Source organism: Sminthopsis crassicaudata, chromosome 1 (assembly GCF_048593235.1).
Source record: "Sminthopsis crassicaudata isolate SCR6 chromosome 1, ASM4859323v1, whole genome shotgun sequence".
In the NCBI taxonomy this organism is placed as follows: Eukaryota; Metazoa; Chordata; class Mammalia; order Dasyuromorphia; family Dasyuridae; genus Sminthopsis; species Sminthopsis crassicaudata.
This window is the reverse complement of record NC_133617.1, coordinates 335982469-336001837: the sequence shown is the minus strand read 5'-3', so window position 1 is coordinate 336001837 and position 19369 is coordinate 335982469. Positions and strand designations below refer to the sequence as shown.

The 19369-nt window shown below is 31.7% G+C and overlaps 1 protein-coding gene across 3 annotated transcripts in view; it reads right to left on the bottom strand.

Annotated features, from left to right (window-relative positions):
- The window catches only part of SEMA5A (semaphorin 5A), a 623550-nt gene that overhangs the window by 117956 nt on the left and 486225 nt on the right, over positions 1 to 19369 (bottom strand). For all 3 annotated transcript variants that reach the window (XM_074279132.1, XM_074279134.1, XM_074279133.1), the window contains one exon: positions 6019 to 6200. In XM_074279132.1, coding sequence (XP_074135233.1) covers positions 6019 to 6200 — 182 coding nt within the window. The remainder of the gene's footprint in view (positions 1 to 6018; positions 6201 to 19369) is intronic.

Here is a 19369-nt window from a genome sequence, read left to right as displayed (position 1 = left end):
CCAGCAGTGTCTCTACTGGGCCTGTAGCCCAAAGAGAACATAAAAAGGGAAAAGAACCCATATGTGTAAAAATGTTTGTGGCAGCCCTTTTTGCAGTGGCAAGAAACTGGAAACTGAGAGGACACCCATCAGTTGGAGAATGGCTGAATAATCATATAAGAATGTTATGTAATATTATTGTTCTAGAAAAAATGATCAGCAAGATGATTTCAGAAACACCTGGAGATACTTACATGAACTGATGCTAAGTGAAGTGCACAGAATCAGAAGAACACTATACACAGAAAACAGCAAGATTATTTAGTGATCAACCCTAATGGACTTAGCTCTTTTCAACAAAGAGATGATGCAGGCCAATCCCATTAGATTTATGATGGAGAGAGCCATCTGCATCCAGAGAGATAATTATGGGGACTGCATGGGAAACACAACATAGTATTTTCACCCTTTTTTATTGTTGTTTGCTTACTTTTTGTTTTCTTTCTCATTTTTTTTTCTTTTGATCTGATTTTTCTTGTGCAGCAAGATAATTGTGGAAATATGTATAGAAGAATTGCAAGTGTTTAACATATATTAGATTACTAGCTATCTAAGGGAAGGAGTCAGGGTAAGTAAGGCAGGGAAACATATGAAACACAAGGTTTTGCAAAGATGGATATTGAAAATTATATATTTTGAAAATAAAAAGTTAAAAATAATTAAACATTATGAATCCCAAAAAAATTCCAAGAAAAGAAAAGAAACAGCACATTAAACCAAAATTAAAGTAAGTAAATTTTATTTTAAACAGTTCTGGGGCAGGGTGGAAGGGAGGAGAAACTATCAAGGCCATGCTGAGGTTAAAGTGAAATAATTATTGCTACTCAGGCAGAAATTGATTTTTATTTAAAAAATAATAACAAATCATGACAACAAAATCATAAAAATTGACTGAAAATTCTCAATTTGCTTAAGCCTTCAGTAATTACCTTAAAATTTCTGACCAAGGTAGCTCTCTGAATTGAAACTGGCTATTTAGTTTCCTGACACTCACAGTAAAATCTTGAAATTTTCAGCAGGTGAAACAATAATCAAGAAATCCAATTGAAGAGGGTTGTCACTTCTTCTACCCTATAATTTCACAAAAATTTAGCCTCGACACCCCATGTGCAATGGGAAATGGGACTTATATCAAAGCCAGAGACAACACAGGCAAATAGGCTTATAGCCTCCCATTATGACTAGAGAAGGGAAAGATATGTATAGTCTCTATTTAGAGGAATCATAAGCACAGGACTCCACTAAGAAAACTTTAAGTTTCCCACTGTAGAAATCCCACAAGAAAATGTCTCAGAAAAGTCATAAACCACAATCCAGAAAGCCCATATCAAAGAAATAAATATTGTAATCATCAAGAAAGGAACAGCTCAAATAATGAATCAGGTTCAGGATCATGCAACAATGAAAATAAAAGGTCTTGAAGAACAACAACAACAAAAAAAGTATATATATATATATATATATATATATATATATATATATATATATATATATATATATATATATGTAAAATCCTCCAGCCCAGATGGTAGAACTAAGAGGTAACAAATATAGTTAGGCATATTCACTTAATCAAAGACCTCCAAGATAATTACTCTAATTGGCCAATTGATGATATAGTAGAGACACAAGACCCAAGCTCCAATCCTTCCTATTACTTTCAATAATTGTATGGCCCTAGCTAAGTAATTTAACCTTTCTATACCTTAACACTCTCACGGGCAAAATGAAGGGATTGCATTTAATGTCTTCTACAGTCTCTTCCAGCTCAAAATCTATCATTTTATGACATATAATGTTTCAATGGGCCTAGAATTTCATTGTTTTGGTATTCCATCCAATAATGCAGGTAGTATCCTACCCTTACCTATCCTATCTGTAATATTATTTCATAAATCCAACACAAAGAATACAATGTGATAAGGACCTACCTTGTATTCATCCAATATACTACTAATAAGAATTGTCTAAACATTTTTATTGGTGCTCTTGTAGGGAATCAACTGCTCCCCCACTCCTCTATTGAGCGGAAATCATCAAGCATAGTCAGCATCAACATAGCATCATCTATATTGTATGTTTTGGAAGGAATTCTTACTTCAGGTTAGAATATATTATTTGTAAATTTCAACTCTATAATCCTAACTTTTTTTGATTATTTTGATAATGATGATCATGATGATAGGAGTGAATGGTGATGAATCCCTTGCTTATATTCAGAAAATATTTAATCATTCATTTGAAATTTCCTGTTGACCCCTTGATGTTAATTTGTTTTAAGATATGTGAATATAGTATTCTGAGATGGTCTAGATATTTTATTTCAGCACGAGAAGGAAAACATAAAGATTTCTGAAAACTACATTTTGTTAGGGCTGTTAAAGCAATTATAAAACAAAGACAACTGGTAAATGGAATTATTGGAGAAAGAATCACAAGATCTGGATGAGAATGTTTCTGAAAAATGGCTTAAGAAGAGGAGGACCAGGTTATATCCATTATTTTGTCCGATCTTCTCTGTCAGTTCATCCTATTTAAACTCAGTTTTTCTAAAATAAACCACAGAAATCCATGTTCTCAATATATTAAGGCCTGGGGTGGAATCAGTCAGCTATTTCTCTATGCCTTGATATAATAATAATTAGTGACAACAAAGAGGACCGAGAAGAGACATTTAAAAGACATAAGAAAAACAATTATAAAATATAAACAATAAAGGCAAGAAACATGGAATAATTTTTTGTTATGTTGGACTAATTATGTGTAAAAGTTTTTACAAAGAAACCTCAAATCAATGCAAATTTACCTAGCTTTGATGACTAACTATTCTAAAGTTTCAACTTGCCTATTTGTTTGCCAGTTTCTTTCTATCCCTACAAAGAGCCAAATACTTCTGTCTCTACTGAATCAGATGTAAATGAAAGGTTAGATCATTCTAAATTATTTATTTCATTTACATACCCTGTCTAGTGATAGAAATTAGAAATTCAGATGCTCTCATTCCAAATTTGTCTGGATGGATTTTAGTGAAATCTTTCATGCCCTAAGACACATGGTAATTGACATTACATTGTCAAATAAAAACCAGTCATGAATTACCACTTTGCAAACACCCATTTTAACTTGAAAATTGGTCACTTCCTCCTTAGGACTGAATAAGTCATATATTTAATACAAAGTTTAAGTGAGGACCAAAATGTATGTAAGCCATTGCTTCAGGTAGGATGACTAAAGTTAAAGGGGAAAAACTAGTGGATTTTAAGTATTAATTTCTGTAAAGCCGAGAAAAAAAAGTTATAGTCAAGAAGACTCCTAGGTGTGAATTTTGAATGTTATTTCCAACCTCCTATTATTGCTGGTGAATTAGAAAAACTTTAGTAAAGATAAATCTTCAGAAAACTTTTTAATGCTCTAGAAACTCTTTCCAAGTTTCTATGTAGTAGTATCAAAATTAAAGATGAATTTGTATAGCATTGTTTATTATTCAGAAAGATTGAAATGTGATTTCACACTTTGAATCAAGGAGGGACTTTTGGATGTTACAAACATTGAGCTTAAATTAAAATGGAATATACAAAAAAGAATAAGAATAATTTTCAGTTTGATGATATTCACTCTTATTTAATGATGATTATCTAAACTGTATTGCTGACAAAATTGACTTAATTTTTTTGGAAGTATAGGAATAAAAGATAAGTAGTATCCCTACAAAACCATCAATAAACCTTATATGTCTTGTGAATAAGGTAGAAACTTTTTTCCAAAAAGATTAGAGTTGGAACAAAGATACCTGTTATCACCACTACTACTGAATAATGTTCTAAAAATGCCAATTATAGCTAAATAATGAGCATAACAACCTAGTGTTCTACAAACCCAATAATCTAAAACTTTGGGGCAAGAATTATTTGCCAAAATTTTCTAGAAAAACTTGAAAGAAGTTTGGCAGAAACTAAGTATAGACCAACATCTCAAATCATATATCAAGATATCTTCAAAATTATGCTAGTAGACTTTATGTCTATGATTTAATCATAAAGTATGAAATCATGAGCAAATCAAGGGAGCATGGAATACTTTGACTATCAGACTTATAGATAAGGGAAAAATTAAATTATTGCCAAACAAGAAACAGAGAACTTTATAGGATATACAATGGATAATTCTAATTGCATCAAATAAAAAGGCAAAATAGAAGGAAAGCAAGAAAATTGGGGTGTATGGAGAGGGAAAGTATATAGAAAATTTTCTGATAAGGGTATAATTTCTCAAATATATAGAGAAGAGAGTTTATAATTTGTGTGTATATATAATAATAAATTGATAAGAATATAGGCCATTATACATTTCATAAATGGTCCAAGGATATGAGCAGACAGAAGAAGAAATCAAAGCTATCTGTAATCCTATGAAAAAAGCTCTAAATCTTTATTAGATAAAGGTAAATTAAAATAACGCTAAGTTGCCTCTTCACAACTATGTGTGAAAAGGAAAAATGACAAATATTGAAGGTGATGTGGAAAAAAATTGTGGACACTATAAATTAAGTTGTGATCTGAGGCAATCATTCTAGAGAGCAATTTGGGAGCATTCCCAAAGGACTATAAAACTGTGCTTTTTCTTTGATCTAAGAGTACTATTAGTAAGTCTATACCCCAGGTAGATGAAAGAAAAAGTACCTATAAGTACAAAATATTTATAGCAGAGTTTTGTTGTTGTTGTTTTGTTGTTTTTATTTTTATTGTAGTGACAAAGGATTAGAAATCGAGGGGATGCTCATTAACTGGAAAATGGCTGAACAAATTGTGGTATATGGTTGTAATGGAATTCTTAAAATAGCTTGGATGATGTCTTTTGCCTCATGAATAAGTTGAATTTAAGTGAGACAGAATTGTGCAAAGTCTTAGCCACATTGTCTCTTCCAGAGTAATCAGAGTACAGTGGCAAGAAAAAAAATTAAAATGACTGCTGATGTCTTGGGGATCAGAGTATATATCCTTAGAATCTTTGAAGTCTGATCAAGCTCTAAGCATCTCACAGCCCCTGCTTCTACTGCAGTCACAACTCTTTGGAACAAATTGTTCATATCCACCTATTCCATCACAGAAATCTTAACATTCTTTGGGTAGATACCCTACTACTTCAGTAACAGTTTTGAGGCTCAGTGGTAACTCTTAATACTATATGATGGAATGTCATTGTGCTATTAAAAAATAATGAGCAGAATACTTTCAGAATAACCTGGGAAGATTTACATGAATTTAAGTAGAATGAAAGGATCAGAATGAGGAAAAGGTAACACCAGTATTGTATTAAGGTCAATTATGAATGACTTAGCTATCCTCAGCAGTATAATGATTTCAGGATTTCTTAAATTTTTTTCTACTTGTGACCTTTTTTCACCGGAGAAATTTTTATATGACCCCAGGTATATATAATAAAAGAAGCATCCAAATCAAACATTTACTGATAACAAATTATAATTTTGAAACCTCTATATAACCTCAGTTATGACTCATGTGGAGCTATGAACCACAGTTTAAAAAGTCAGGATTTAAGACAATTCCAAATTACAAATGATGAAAAATGCTATCCACTTTCATAGAAATAACTAATGAAGTCTGAATGTAAATTTAAGGATATATTTTTAAAACTTTATTTATTAATATTTTGTTTTTGTTGTTCTGCATTTTTTTTGTAATATGGCTATTATAGTTATCATAACTACTTCTCAAGGAGGGGGGAGAGAGAGACATTGAAACTCAATTACTTTAAAATAAATTTTCAAAATTTTATTAACATGTAAGTGAGAATTTTTAAAATATTTGTTGGTATGTTATATTTAAATACTTTAAAAAATTGATAATGCAACATCCATAAACACCTAATACCTTTAAAAGCAGATTTTAAAATATAAAATTATTTTTAATTCTAAATCTATGCAATTGGTACCATGATCTATATTTTTATTAAACATACCTGGAACAATTAGCAATTTCCATGCTTGGGCCCTCACACTGCCAACCACCACACTGAGGAGAAGGATTATCACAGGAACGAGTTCGACAGAGGCAAGAACCAACCATATTGCCATCTGTATGAGTACAGGGTATCCATGGTGACCAGGCTCCATAATTTCCATCAACTGTTAAATTCCTTGTCTAGGAATAAAATTCAAATAAATGCACAATGAAAACCTGAGATTTTTTTTAATTTATGAAAATGAAAAAACATAATGTGAAATGATCATACTTGGTTAAAGATTTTTAAAAAGAGAGAGAGAGAGAGAGAGAGAGAGAGAGAGAGAGAGAGAGAGAGAGAGAGAGAGAGAGAGGTATTAGAGTTAAAATAGTAATTTGGCCTTATATCAAGCAGACCCACTTGACATATCTATTCTTGAGTTACATGATATGGGGAAGTACTAGGTGAAGAAATTCACTCCATTAAGGCAAGCTACCCCATTTCCTATAAATTATGTTCTTAGAGAACCATCCAATGAAAGGTTAAAGACTTGTCTGGTGACATATGTACTAAGTATTAGAGGCAAAATATGATTTTATGTCTTCCTGGATTTAAGGTCCACTTTATATGGGATATGCTGTACTGCCTCTGTTTTTTGAAAACAATATTTACATTCAGGATTCTTGTTTAGTAGTGTTTGATTTGGGGAGAGGGAATCTAAGACCATGAGGTATAGCAACAGTTGAACAACTCTGTTATTGACACATTTCATCTGATTTAGTAATAAAATAGTTGCTTTAAGTTGTCTCATAGATTATATAATATGTGGGCCTAGAAAGCATGACAAAATTCCAATGTGGTCACACAGTTAATGATTCAAACTTAAGATCTAAAGTCCTCGTATATTGGATATCCTAAATAAATGTTTTTGTATAATTATTTTCTGCTATCATACTTCTTTCCTGGCATGTCTAATAAGAAATAAACTACAATGAGCATATGATTTTAATCTAGATTGCTTTCAACATATTGTTCAGAATATTATATCTCATAATTAGATTAACTGTTGTTGAAAAAATAAAAAACAAGGTGAAAGCAATAAACAATATAATTTTTTTCCACTAAAGGAAAAGAATGAGAAAGTGTAAAAATTCATACTTTAACATGTTTCTACATTTAACAAAAGAATTGTTCCAAAGTAAGTTTAGTCCATTTGTTGTATAATTGCATCTAACACCTGGCACACAATTTTAGCATGAAAATAAAAGTATATTTGTTACATAGCTTGAAAAAAAAGAAGTCTAATTACATTCAAATAGTATGCATCCATTATAACTCTTGATGCTGGTCATACTCCATCCATTCCACCAAAACTTCCATCTCTTAACTAGTAATTATACTTCTTAAAATTCATCTTTCATGTAACATCCTATTCTAAGGAAGAGACAAGCTGATGTTCTTTTAAATATAGCTGAAAGAGCTGCAATCCATCATTTCAGAATACTGCTGACATGTGTTTATTGGAAATAACACATCGTTCTTTGCGGAGGAAAGTAGAGCTGAACTGGGCTTTTGCTCTGCTATTTTTCCCAATACAACTGGAAACAATGATTTCCCGTTTAATGTCAAGAGTGTTCATTCTCTCTGACATGGCTGGGTGGTAGACCAGAGATAACATGTCCCTGGCCCAATTAGTGTCAGAGCTATGATTACATCTCTCCTCCTTTATTTTCAGTGTTCAAACATGTTTGATTCCACTGAGACTGCTGAAAATCTTGAGCACCAAAACACGGCTTGCTCTCTTCTTTAAGAAATAGGAAGGTAGAAAGGTAATACAACTGAACCATCTCCTCAGGCAACTCACAATGTTTCATCTGATCCTGCCAAGGATGGGAATAAAGAGAACAGCAAGACAGATAGACTCATCTCATGGGAAAATTGTGATGGAAACGTTTCAACTTTAAAAGCCCCTTGTCACCTTTCCCTGGCTAAACCAAGAATGAAAGTAAATGGTACTATGATATCCTCAGATTCTCCACAGGACATATTAAAGATATGATAGCTTGGATTCATACTAAAAAGACATCCATCCATTATCTCTACCTCTGATGACCTGTTGTTTCTCCTTGTGGGAGCTGGTACAGGTAATTGGGAATTTCTAACATTTAAATCAAATCAATTCCATAGCTCTCATATTTCTACTTATTCCCCAATTTTTTTAACTGAATATGAGGAATGAATTATTTAGATTTGAAGTAGCTTTCCTTTGACTGAATCTAGTACTTTTCTGAAAAAAAAATAATCATGTGCATTCACAATATAAAATCTCTCCTGCTGTATAATTGGTATTATGATCATTTTTCAGAATAAAACAAGCTTGAATTAATTAATTGTTCATTGAGTCAGTTATGTGCAATAATAATAATCAGGCAGGTTATTTGATATCATATTTATAAAAAGTAGAATTAGTTATAATTATGTAGCATTCCATAAGCTTCATTTATACTGATTATTAACTATTATTAAGTGACTTTCCCCTCAGATAATGGTAAATTTTGAAATCAGAAAACCCAAACATCCCACCTGATTTTCTATTTAATGAACAACTTTGAACATTATTTTGCATTTCTCTTCTTTTTTTTTATACAAAAAATAAAGCTACAGGTCTGGATTAGAGCTCTTTACATGATGGATAAAATTTGTGAAATCCTTAAAGTGAAACCAAAAATATAAGTCTTTATTTTCACTAACCTATATTTAAATATGTCCTTTCCTTTTAAGGAAATATTAATATGATTAATATTAAATAAAATATTAATATGACTCTGAAAAGGGGTATATAAGTTTCAATAGACTGCCAAAAGTTGTTCTTATTTGTCATTTTTCAGTGATGTCTAACTCTTCCTGGCCTAATCTGGGGTTTTCTTTGCAGAATCCTGGAATGGTTTGTTTGCCATCTCCTTCTTCAGTTCCTTTTACAGAGAGGAAACTGAGGCTTGCCTAGGGTCACAAAGCTGGTCTTAAATTCTATTTGAACTCAGGAAAATAAATCCTCCTTACTCCAGACCTGTGCTTGATTCTCTGTATCACTTAACTTCATTAAGCCTGCCAAAAGCATCTATGAAAAACAGAAAAGACTAGAACTCCTAACCTAGATGCTTCCTAAAGTCTGATATCCTGTGACTGATGTGCTTTGACAAAAATCAAGACCGGTAATAGTTAGTGTGTAATATGCTATAATATATTTTTTCCTATAGTGAAATATTTTGTCTACATATATTTGACTATATTGGAAAACTCATTGCACCTGATGGGATTATGGCAAGATTATTATGATTATCTACTTAGTCAAATGGGTTAATGTAGCTAAGATACAAGTTTATTTTGATATACCATCCAATTAGAGTATTCAAGAAAATGGCACAAAATCTGTCATCATAAAAACATTAGGGAATAGAAAAATGGATGTTATAATAATGGTGGCAATGGAAACAGATGTTTTGAAATTGCCAATGAGTGTGACAGTGAAGGGTAAAACAATGCTGAAGCAACAACTGTCTATTGGAATAATTGTTAGGTGTCAAAAACAAAGATTTATGTCTACATGTTTTAGTGAAAGATTGACTAAATGTCATTTGGAATCAAAGACCAGGTGTTCTGTAGAAAAGAAGGCTGCTTGTCTTATATGTAGAAAAGGATATCTGACACCAGAATTGAAGAATAATGTATCAAAGAAATGAATTCTGAGCTTGTACAATAACATAAAACTTGGAAAGCCTAGACACAAGAAGATCACGTCTTTTACTCTAGGGACAAGCAGAGATCTTAAAACTCAAAAGTTTTGGTAGGAAATTTTGTTCAAACTCCTATTGAAACTTTTAAGCCTATAGGAACATTGCTGAAAGAAGCTAAAAACATTTTAAGGATGACTGTAACTTCTCAGAAGTAAAAAGTGTCTCTCTGTCCAGAGATAACACCTGCATACGTGATAAATGAATGTGGAAGGTAGAATGGAAGCTAGGATAGTATTTCATTAGGTTAGAATACCATCTCCATTTTGAATGTGATTATGGTCATTTTTATATTATTTAACTTGAGAAACATGTTATTATGACTTACAGAGACATCAAGAAATCTTTCCTCTCCTTCCTTCTCTTGTTCAGGAGACTTACTTAAGACTCAGAAGACCAAGGGACATTAATAGAAGAGATACTTATAAGTGAAACTTAGTAAATAGGGAGCAGACCAATTTCCTTCTTTTTTATTCAATAAACACTTATGAAATGCTTTCTGTGTGCCTAAGAGGAGGGTAAGTGGAAGGCATTAAAAGATAAAAATGAGGAACTTCCACTATCTTCAACAGCTTGCTACCAAGGTTATGATTGCCTATTTAACCTCCTTTAAGAATCATTTTCTTCTTATGTACTTTACCTAACCATTTTATCACTAGCAGAACCATTTCTACTCCTTTTTGCCTAATGAAGAGCTTTGTCTCTTTCATTGATTTGTGGGGATTTAATAAAATAATTATCATAACTTGTTTCCTTTTACTTAAGAGCTTTGGAGGGTCCTTTATAGCTATAACTTGAAAATTATAGCTGAAACAAAAGAAGAAAGTTTCTATATATGATTTGGGACCATAAATGCCAGGTTCTGCTTTTTGGGCTGGTGAACATACCAAAATTTTTAGTTCTTAATTAACAAAACACATACCAACTTTTCTGACTAATTGTTACTGCTTATTTTAGTGATTTTTAAAAAACATATTCTTGCTACAAGCAAAAACATATCTCCCATAGAAAGAATGTGTTGTCAGTTGTAGCACAACAGTTTGTATTATATGTTGGGGAAATGTAATTATCATTGGTCAAAGAGAAAATTCTTAGCATTTATTTTAGGAAGACTGAATAAAAATGTACTCTAATGGTATCTGGGTTTGACATCCAAATAATTGATACTGTTACAACTTGTGATAAGCAGAGCTGTCATTCAGTTTTTCAAACAATAAAAATATTATGTTAGGTACTATTCTCAATTTCCCCCTAATTTGAATTATATAGTGAAAACTCATTGATCTCAAACACAATTGTGCAATATATAAAAAAATATTAAAATATCATGGCAGAAATTTTTCCCTGAAATATGAAATTAGAAAAAAAACTGTGAAAAATAAGAAAGACAGATATTTACACAAGAATTTTGTGCACCTTTGCTAAGGGGGTTATAGAACTTCAAAGTTCTAATATTTATAAGGGTGAATCATGATACTTGTTCAAAGTAGATAAGAGGTCCCTTGGTTACATGATGCTCTATTGGTAGGGAATTTAAGGGATGCTCTAGAGAAAAGCTTTAATCTACTGTCAATAATATTCATGTTATTGGTTAGACAAACCAAATTCCATGTTATATAAAAGGCTATTCCAAATGGTAGTGAGCATAGAAGTCCCAACAAAAGTGTTGGGAGTTCTGAAAAATCTTACTTGCTGATTCCCATGAGAGTTTGGCTCTGAGAAGTGGTCATTTCTATGATAGCTCTATAATAATACATACGCTACACAACAACTTTTATGTGCACAAATCATTTCCTTCATGACCAGTGGCTTCTTGACTTTTATATGGCAAGTGAATTATACCTAATAAAGAAATCCAAAGTGTAAAAAATGAATATTGGAAACTAGTACTAAGTTAATAAAGCATAAATGAAGGAAAGGAATGAATTTCAAATAAATTATTTTTCTAATGATATATTCATTGAGGTGGGGGAGTACATTTTTGCTTTTTTAATAACATTGATTAACAAATCCCTTATAACTTCCATTCTTATAGTATTGACTTATAGGTTATGTGGCTTATGTGTCTTTCTATATGTCTATCTATGCCTGTTTTTCTGTCACATATATGTAGAATTTTCATATATGTGTGTATATATATATATATATGTTGTATATAGACATTATTTTAAAAGTCTACTAATTTTTAGGGTCATCTTCATTTCATGTAAATATGGTAGATCATAGATTATGAGAACATTTGTCTTACTTGACATTTCTTAAAAAGTTACTTGTGTATAAATTTCTACATATCTCAATCTTTTTTATTCATATTATTGTTTCTGAATCTTGGTAGATAGGATTAGGTTCTACTTAGAGATTAGAGCACTTTAAAATGTGTGTATGTGTGTGTGTGTGTGCATATGTGTGTGTGTGTGCATATGTGTGTGTGTGTGTGTGTGTGTGTGTATGGTGACAAATTGACAAGTCTTGTAGTTTTTTATTTATTTTTAAAATTATCTTTAAGTAGTAATGAATTTTAAAAATTGAGTAGAATTAACTTTTTACCTTTGGAAACTTGAGTGAAAATACTTTATTATAAGATTCTTCTGGTATGCCTTTGGATTTGGGTGAAAAGAGAACACTATAATTGTGAATCTTTGCTCAGCCAGCAATTAATGTGTGAGCAAACTTGTTATTTTGAGAGGAAAAAGATTTTAGAAATATGGCTATTACTAATACAATCTTGGTTTTGAAAATTTACTCTGAAAAAAACAAAACAACAACAAAAAAAAATCTAATCCAGACAATCAAGTATGGCATTGGCACAAGTGTATCACATCTGGGATAAGGCCTAAGGATAAAGGTATATTTGCAGAATTGGAAAATTTCTGCAGCAGAAACTGAATTCTTATTATTATAGTGACACCATTCTCCAGATGTAGCAGAAATGAAATTGCTTTCTGTTTTAGCTTGGATATGTATATACTCTAAAGTTAGAGAGTTTTTTGTTCATTTTAAATACCATTTAAGCTGCTTTTTGCTGATAGCTCTAACTTGATAGGAATATGACATAGGCTGAGCAAAGCTTTATTTTACTATGTAGAATAAATATTTCTAACTCTTTGAATTTCTTGATTCTTCCCAAGATCAGCACAAGTACCATCTCTTACAAGAACATTTTTTCTCATTCTCCTTAGTTGCTACCATATGTCCAAATAACTTTGTATTAATTTTGTACATATGTTCTATTTACGTTTAGGAACACAAATTGTTTCTTACAATAGAATGAAATCTCTTTGAGGGTAGGGACTCATTTTTTCTCTGTATTAACTGTGCCAGCACACAGCAGGCCTTTTGTGAAAGCTTGTTGGTTGATTAAATAAATATAAAGTTAGCTATATTTCAAAAAAAAAAAGAAAGAAAAGAAAGAAATTATACTACTCCATAGTTGCTATTTTAATATTAAAATACAGTACACATTCTAAATGGGTTTGTTCTGAAAATACAATCTACTTTTATTTTTGTCATCATTATTCATTTGGGTAAAATGAATCTCTAATATAGTGTATCAGACTATGCATGACATACATTGATTATATAGGCCATGGTATTTAATACCCTTGTTAAGCAACATTAAAGATTAAGACAACATGTATATCTTATCTATGGTTCTATAGCTTAGAGATATAGCAGTTTAGATCAGATGAAAGGTACTTAAATACTTTAGAAGGACTATGTTGTTCTGAGTCATAATTTTAAAAGTAAAAAGAATATTACTCAATATCTAATTAAGACCTCATACTATAATGTGGACTATAAGAATAAATACTGATTTTTAAAAACTGATAAATCATATTGAATCCAAAGGCTAATTAGTACATATTTTTCCTGTTCCATTTCTCTCCATTCTCTCTACTTCCCCTTCCCATTGAGAAGGCAATAAAAATAAAATTCATTACATATATAATTTATGTACAAAAACTTCCATTAATAGTCATATTCCCAATAGCTCCCCCAAAAAAGTAAGAAAAAGAAATAGAAGAAAATATGTTTCAATCTATACTCTGAGTCCATCAGTTCTCTATCTAGAGGTCAATAGTATAATTTATCATGATTTTTTTTCTCCTGGTTCTGTTCACTTCAGTCTGCAGAATTAGGTCCCAGAAGCTAGGTGACATGGTAGATAAGAGTGCCAATCTTAGAAGATCTGAGTTTACATTTGATCTCAGATACCTAATGGTTACTTTAGTTCTATCTACCTCAGTTCTGTCCTCTGCAAAGGGGATAACAGTAACTATCTCCCAAGATTGTTCTGAGTCTTGAATGAGTCAATCATTTTAAAGTGCATAGCACAATGTTTGGTAGACAGGAAGTACTATATATGTTAGTTATTACTATTCCCAAGTTTTTCTGAAACCATTTATTTCATTTTTTAATAGTAATATAGAATGCCATCACATTAAATAACATAACTAATATTATGGTTAAAGTTTATAACATATACATGTTCATCTAACATGCATAAAAAGCATATCACTTGTTTCTTTAAATTCTTGATAGGCTGGGGGAAAGAAAACATGGTTTAAGTTCAGCCATTTCTCTATTGATAGGCATCTCCTGTATCCATATTTTTGCAATCACAGAAAGGACTGCTATAAATATTTTTGCACAAATGAGTCTTTTTTCCTCTTTGATATATTTCTTTGAGATGCAGTCCTTGTACTAGTATCACTGGGCCAAAAAGTATACTCAGTTTCATAGCATTTTCAGGCAGAGTTCCAAATCATTAGCAGTGCTTCTGATGGCACACATAAAATCATTAATTTATAACTAGCAGAGACCTTAGGAGTTATATAATCTGACCCTTTCATTTTACAGAAGAAGAAATTGAGGCTCAGGGAAATGAAGAACTTGCAATGCCATACAATTAGCTAGACAGAATCAGAACTTAAAACAGATTTTCTAAAGACAAATGTTGTGTTCTTTTCTTCTTTACTACACTGATTCTATATCCATACCTGACACATCAGAAGTCCTTGTCAGGCTATGAAATTCCTCAGTTAATGTATTGTTTATAAAGTTTTGTTTTATTTATCTTGAGAAATGGTTTTGCTAATTGAAATTTTTCCCACTTTCTCAAGAAAAATGACATAAAGTAATATATGCAGATTTAGAAGAATTTTTTTTCTTTTTGTCACCAGAGTCTAGTCTTTACCTTTCATTATTAATAGTAATATCACTCAGCTGCCTCATCTCTATGTGTCAGGAAGGATTTTTAGAAGGTATAATTAAAAGATAGCGGGTTGCAAAGTAATCCACTATGTTCTATCATTTGCTGGTTAGTCTACACGAACCAGAAAGATATGTGTTTTCCCTCAATGTGTTTTGCTCAAGGTTAGTAATTTGCATAATTTATTTTGCATTGCTTGCTTCTAAGTCAAGTGCAATATCCATATTCCTGAGTTATCAAAAGCATACCATGATATATGTTCAATTAAATTGAATGAGAAGGTAGCGATGGATTAGCACAAATCCATCACCTCTACTGGAAAAATAACTTAAGTTTTGCATGTTCTACAGACAGCCGAATCAGTAGTGTGCAAAAGACAACATGATATGCCATTTTTTCAACAGAGTTAACTGAAGAAACAGCTCCTAAGACACCAGTGCTTCTCATTGACTTTTGATATTCCTGGAGGCATAGTAAAAAAGTAGCCTCCCCCTGATAGGAAGCAACTTGGTAGCTAGCTACCAATACTACATATTGTGTGCATACTACAAGATGTCTAGTGGGAATATAATGAAACAAGTGAAATACATTATCCATATGGACATTTCAACTATTTAGCTGGTATTTTTAATGTTTCATTTTAAAATAACTGGACAATTTTACATATCCTATCTCTATATAAAAACATACCCCTTCACTTCTTAGGAAAACTACTATTATCTTCTATACTTTTTCCCAAATAAGAACTAAATAATGAATTAACAGTATTATCTGACTATAAACAAATGTACTCTACAAGCCACATGGCAAAGTTCATCTTATTGTGACTATCAAGTCACACCTTTTACATTACATTTTAAGTTCTTCCTGTTTCATCAAGCTTATTTTCCTAAATTACCACTACAAGAATAAAAACAACAACAACAAAAAGGATTAGTCTGTCTGTAATCAACACATCTGGAATACTGTATGTAAATAACATGGTTTATTCCTACAATTTATATATCATTGTTTTCTTTCATAAAGGGAAAGTCCATAACGTTTCTCAATATAATTTAGCAGGAATTGAAGGATGGGGCTTGTGATCAGAAGTGAGGGGAAGAAGAGACAACTGGATATGAGTGTTTTTTCTATTTTGATAGGGGAAATTCTGATAATTCTTCTCTAATCTGAAGAATTTTATTAAGAGAAGGAATAGGGTGCTTAATGTGAACCCTGGAAGGAAAGCAGGTCCCTCTGGGAGGAAAAATATTTATAACTGAAGTTCCAGTTGAAATATCATATAGTGGAAAGAATCATGAGTCAAGATACTGGGGATCTAGATTTGGATCTATTACTCATCAGCTATGAGAACTCAAACAATTTGCTTAACTTCTCTGGGACTCATCTGATTCATCTATTAAATTTAAGGACTCTGGCCAGCCCCTCTATAACATCTTATGCATATCTAATGTTCCTTTTTGTGCATCTCTTATCAGGGGATTCATCTGAAGTACCAAATGAATTCTATCAGTTGATTCATTCAAAATTTATAAAGCTTCATAAAGCATACAATAATATAGAAAAGCAGAAACAGAGCCTTATTTGTGTGTACATTCATTCCCATTAGCTCTCATATTAGGATGATTAATAAGATGACTAGAAACACATTTTGTAAATTGGATACTATAAACCACTTTTGTTCTTACCATTCAGCTTTGAATATTTTTAGAGGAAATAATTGTGAGTTGAGTCTACTCCAAATAATTATGATTTGAGTCTACTACAAATTCATACAATCCAACATCCTTTGAACTGCTAAATGGTTATCTCTTATTGACTCTCTAACACTCATCCCCACCAATGTCTTTTTCAAGCCATTCTTCTATATCTACTTCCGCCAGTCCCCTACTTTACCACTTATCCAATTCATCTATGTTGTAATCAACCTTTTCTAAAAAGGTTTTCTATCACAACCATTTTTATTAAATGATCTCTCCCCTCCTCTAATTCCTTCATTATTACCAATTATTACCATTATTATTTCTTTTCTATATATCCATAGTTCTTGATTTGTTTGTGTCCCAAGGCATTTTGGATAGCATCTTTATTGGTATTAACTTGTTTCTTCACTTAATTATACTGAATATGATTACAACTTTTCTTACTAGTTCTTAAATCATTCCTCTTTGGTCTCTTTACTAATTAATTTCTCTTGATAGCATTTAAATAAAAATGTTCTCTGGGGTTTTCCTATAATCATCTATCTCTTCTTTCCCTAAACTTATAGATAGCATTTATCACAGTAACTTCAATTACCACCTGTACCTACATAATGAATAAATTATTGTATTTTATATCCTCAAATTCCCTTTAGAGTTTCCGTTCCACGTTTCCTATTTCTATATACCTCTATCTAGATTTCCAGATGGAATTTTAAATGCAGTATGTCTAAAACTTAACACATCATCTTCTCCTTTAAATCTGCCTTCCTGCAAACTTCTATTATTTCTGATAATAATATCACTACATTATCACTCTCTAAGGATCAAATTGTTGGAGACATCTTTAACAACTTCCTCCCTCTTATCCCACATGGCTAATTAATTGTTATAATATTATTTCTACCTTAGCCATATAACTCACATCTCTGTTCCATACCAATTGTCCTTATTCTAATTCAGGCTTTTATCACTTCTTGCCTCAGCTGATAGAATAATTTCCAAACTAGAATGTCTGACTCCAAATATCATTTTCTAATCCAATCTCTAATTGCTGGCTGGATAATTTCCCTGCTGTTATATATTTTATTCAAAAATCATTCATCTATAGTTTCAGATAAAGTAAAAAGTCCAGTCCTGAGATTAAAGACTTTTCACATCCTGGATTCAATCTGCTTTCTTCAGATCAAAGATCAGTGGGTAGAAGTAGATTTTGACTTTATATTTAGACTTTTTCACAATTAGAGATTTCCAAAAAACAGAATAGAATAATCTGAGAGGCAGTAGGTTTCTATTTCACTATTTAACTAGAGATTTTAAAAAGCAAAGGATGTATGACCCTTGGTTGGGTGACTGTAAAAGGGAGTATCATTTAGTTATGGGTTGGATTTACTGTGTTCTAAGGTTATTTCTATCTATGGCATGCCTAGAACTCATGGATTTTGTATTCTAGGCCCATTAGATTATTCCCTTTATCCACTCTGTTCCATCCCTTTAGGATCCTCATTCTTTGGTTCATGCCATGACCTACCTTTGGAACAGATTCCCATTTCCATTTGCTGAAGCTACTTCTTTATTGCCCAATACAGATGTCACCTCTCCCCAAAGAGTATCAATTCTCTACCCCTTTTAAAATACATGAATTTCTCTCTCCTCATATTTATTATCACAATTTGAATAAATCTCAACTTAAATACACTTTTTTTTTAGTCTTCCATATATATGGGATATTACAGGTAGCTCTAGTATAAATAAAAATTGATAATTCTGGGAAGAATCATTATCAAAAACATGAATTAAATCCTTTATCTTCTATTTTTACTTTTTTTGACATTTTACTTAATTCTAAGCTTAAAATTATTGCTCCCATGAGATTTTATAAATGTGGCTTTGTTCTAGTTTTTAGCAGTATGAAATACTAAAGGAATCTACAGGGAACTTTAAAGATAAGAACTATAATTAAACCCAAGGGAAAAATGGGAAAACGAGCTCATTTTCTTTGTCACCACCAACCAACTGCAGAAAAGTGTCACCATCAATTAAAAAAGTTCAAGACTGGAGTGGACTTCCTGTAGTGGAAGCACCGACTTCTGTCTCTCAATGCATCCCATTTTGATTCTGAATGTATCTAGTATACTACTGCTTTGCATTATCAGCAATTTCTATTACTGCTATTGCTACTAAAGATTTTCTCACAACTAAAGTTCTTGGCAGAATCAAATGGTTTGACATTAGAAATGGATTATCAATGGAAATAACATTTAAAATGATACCTCAACTGTGAGGATTGAGTATGGATCACAACATGGTATTTTCACTTTTTGTTGTTGTTTACTTACTGTGTATGGGAGGGGTAGAAGGAATGGAGGGAAAAAATTTGGATAACAAGGTTTTACAAGGGTAAATGTTGAAACAATACTGTATGAAGATGTATTCTGATTGAAGTGGATATTTTCAACATAGAGAAGATCTAATTCAGTTCCAGTTGATCAATGATGGACTGAATCAGCTACACCCAGAGAAGGAACACTGGAAATTGAGTGTAAACTATTTGCACTATTGTATTTCTACCCAGGTTACTTTTACCTTCTGAATCCAATTCTTACTGTGTAACAAGAAACTCGGTTTTACACATATAAATTGTATCTAGGATATACTGTAACACA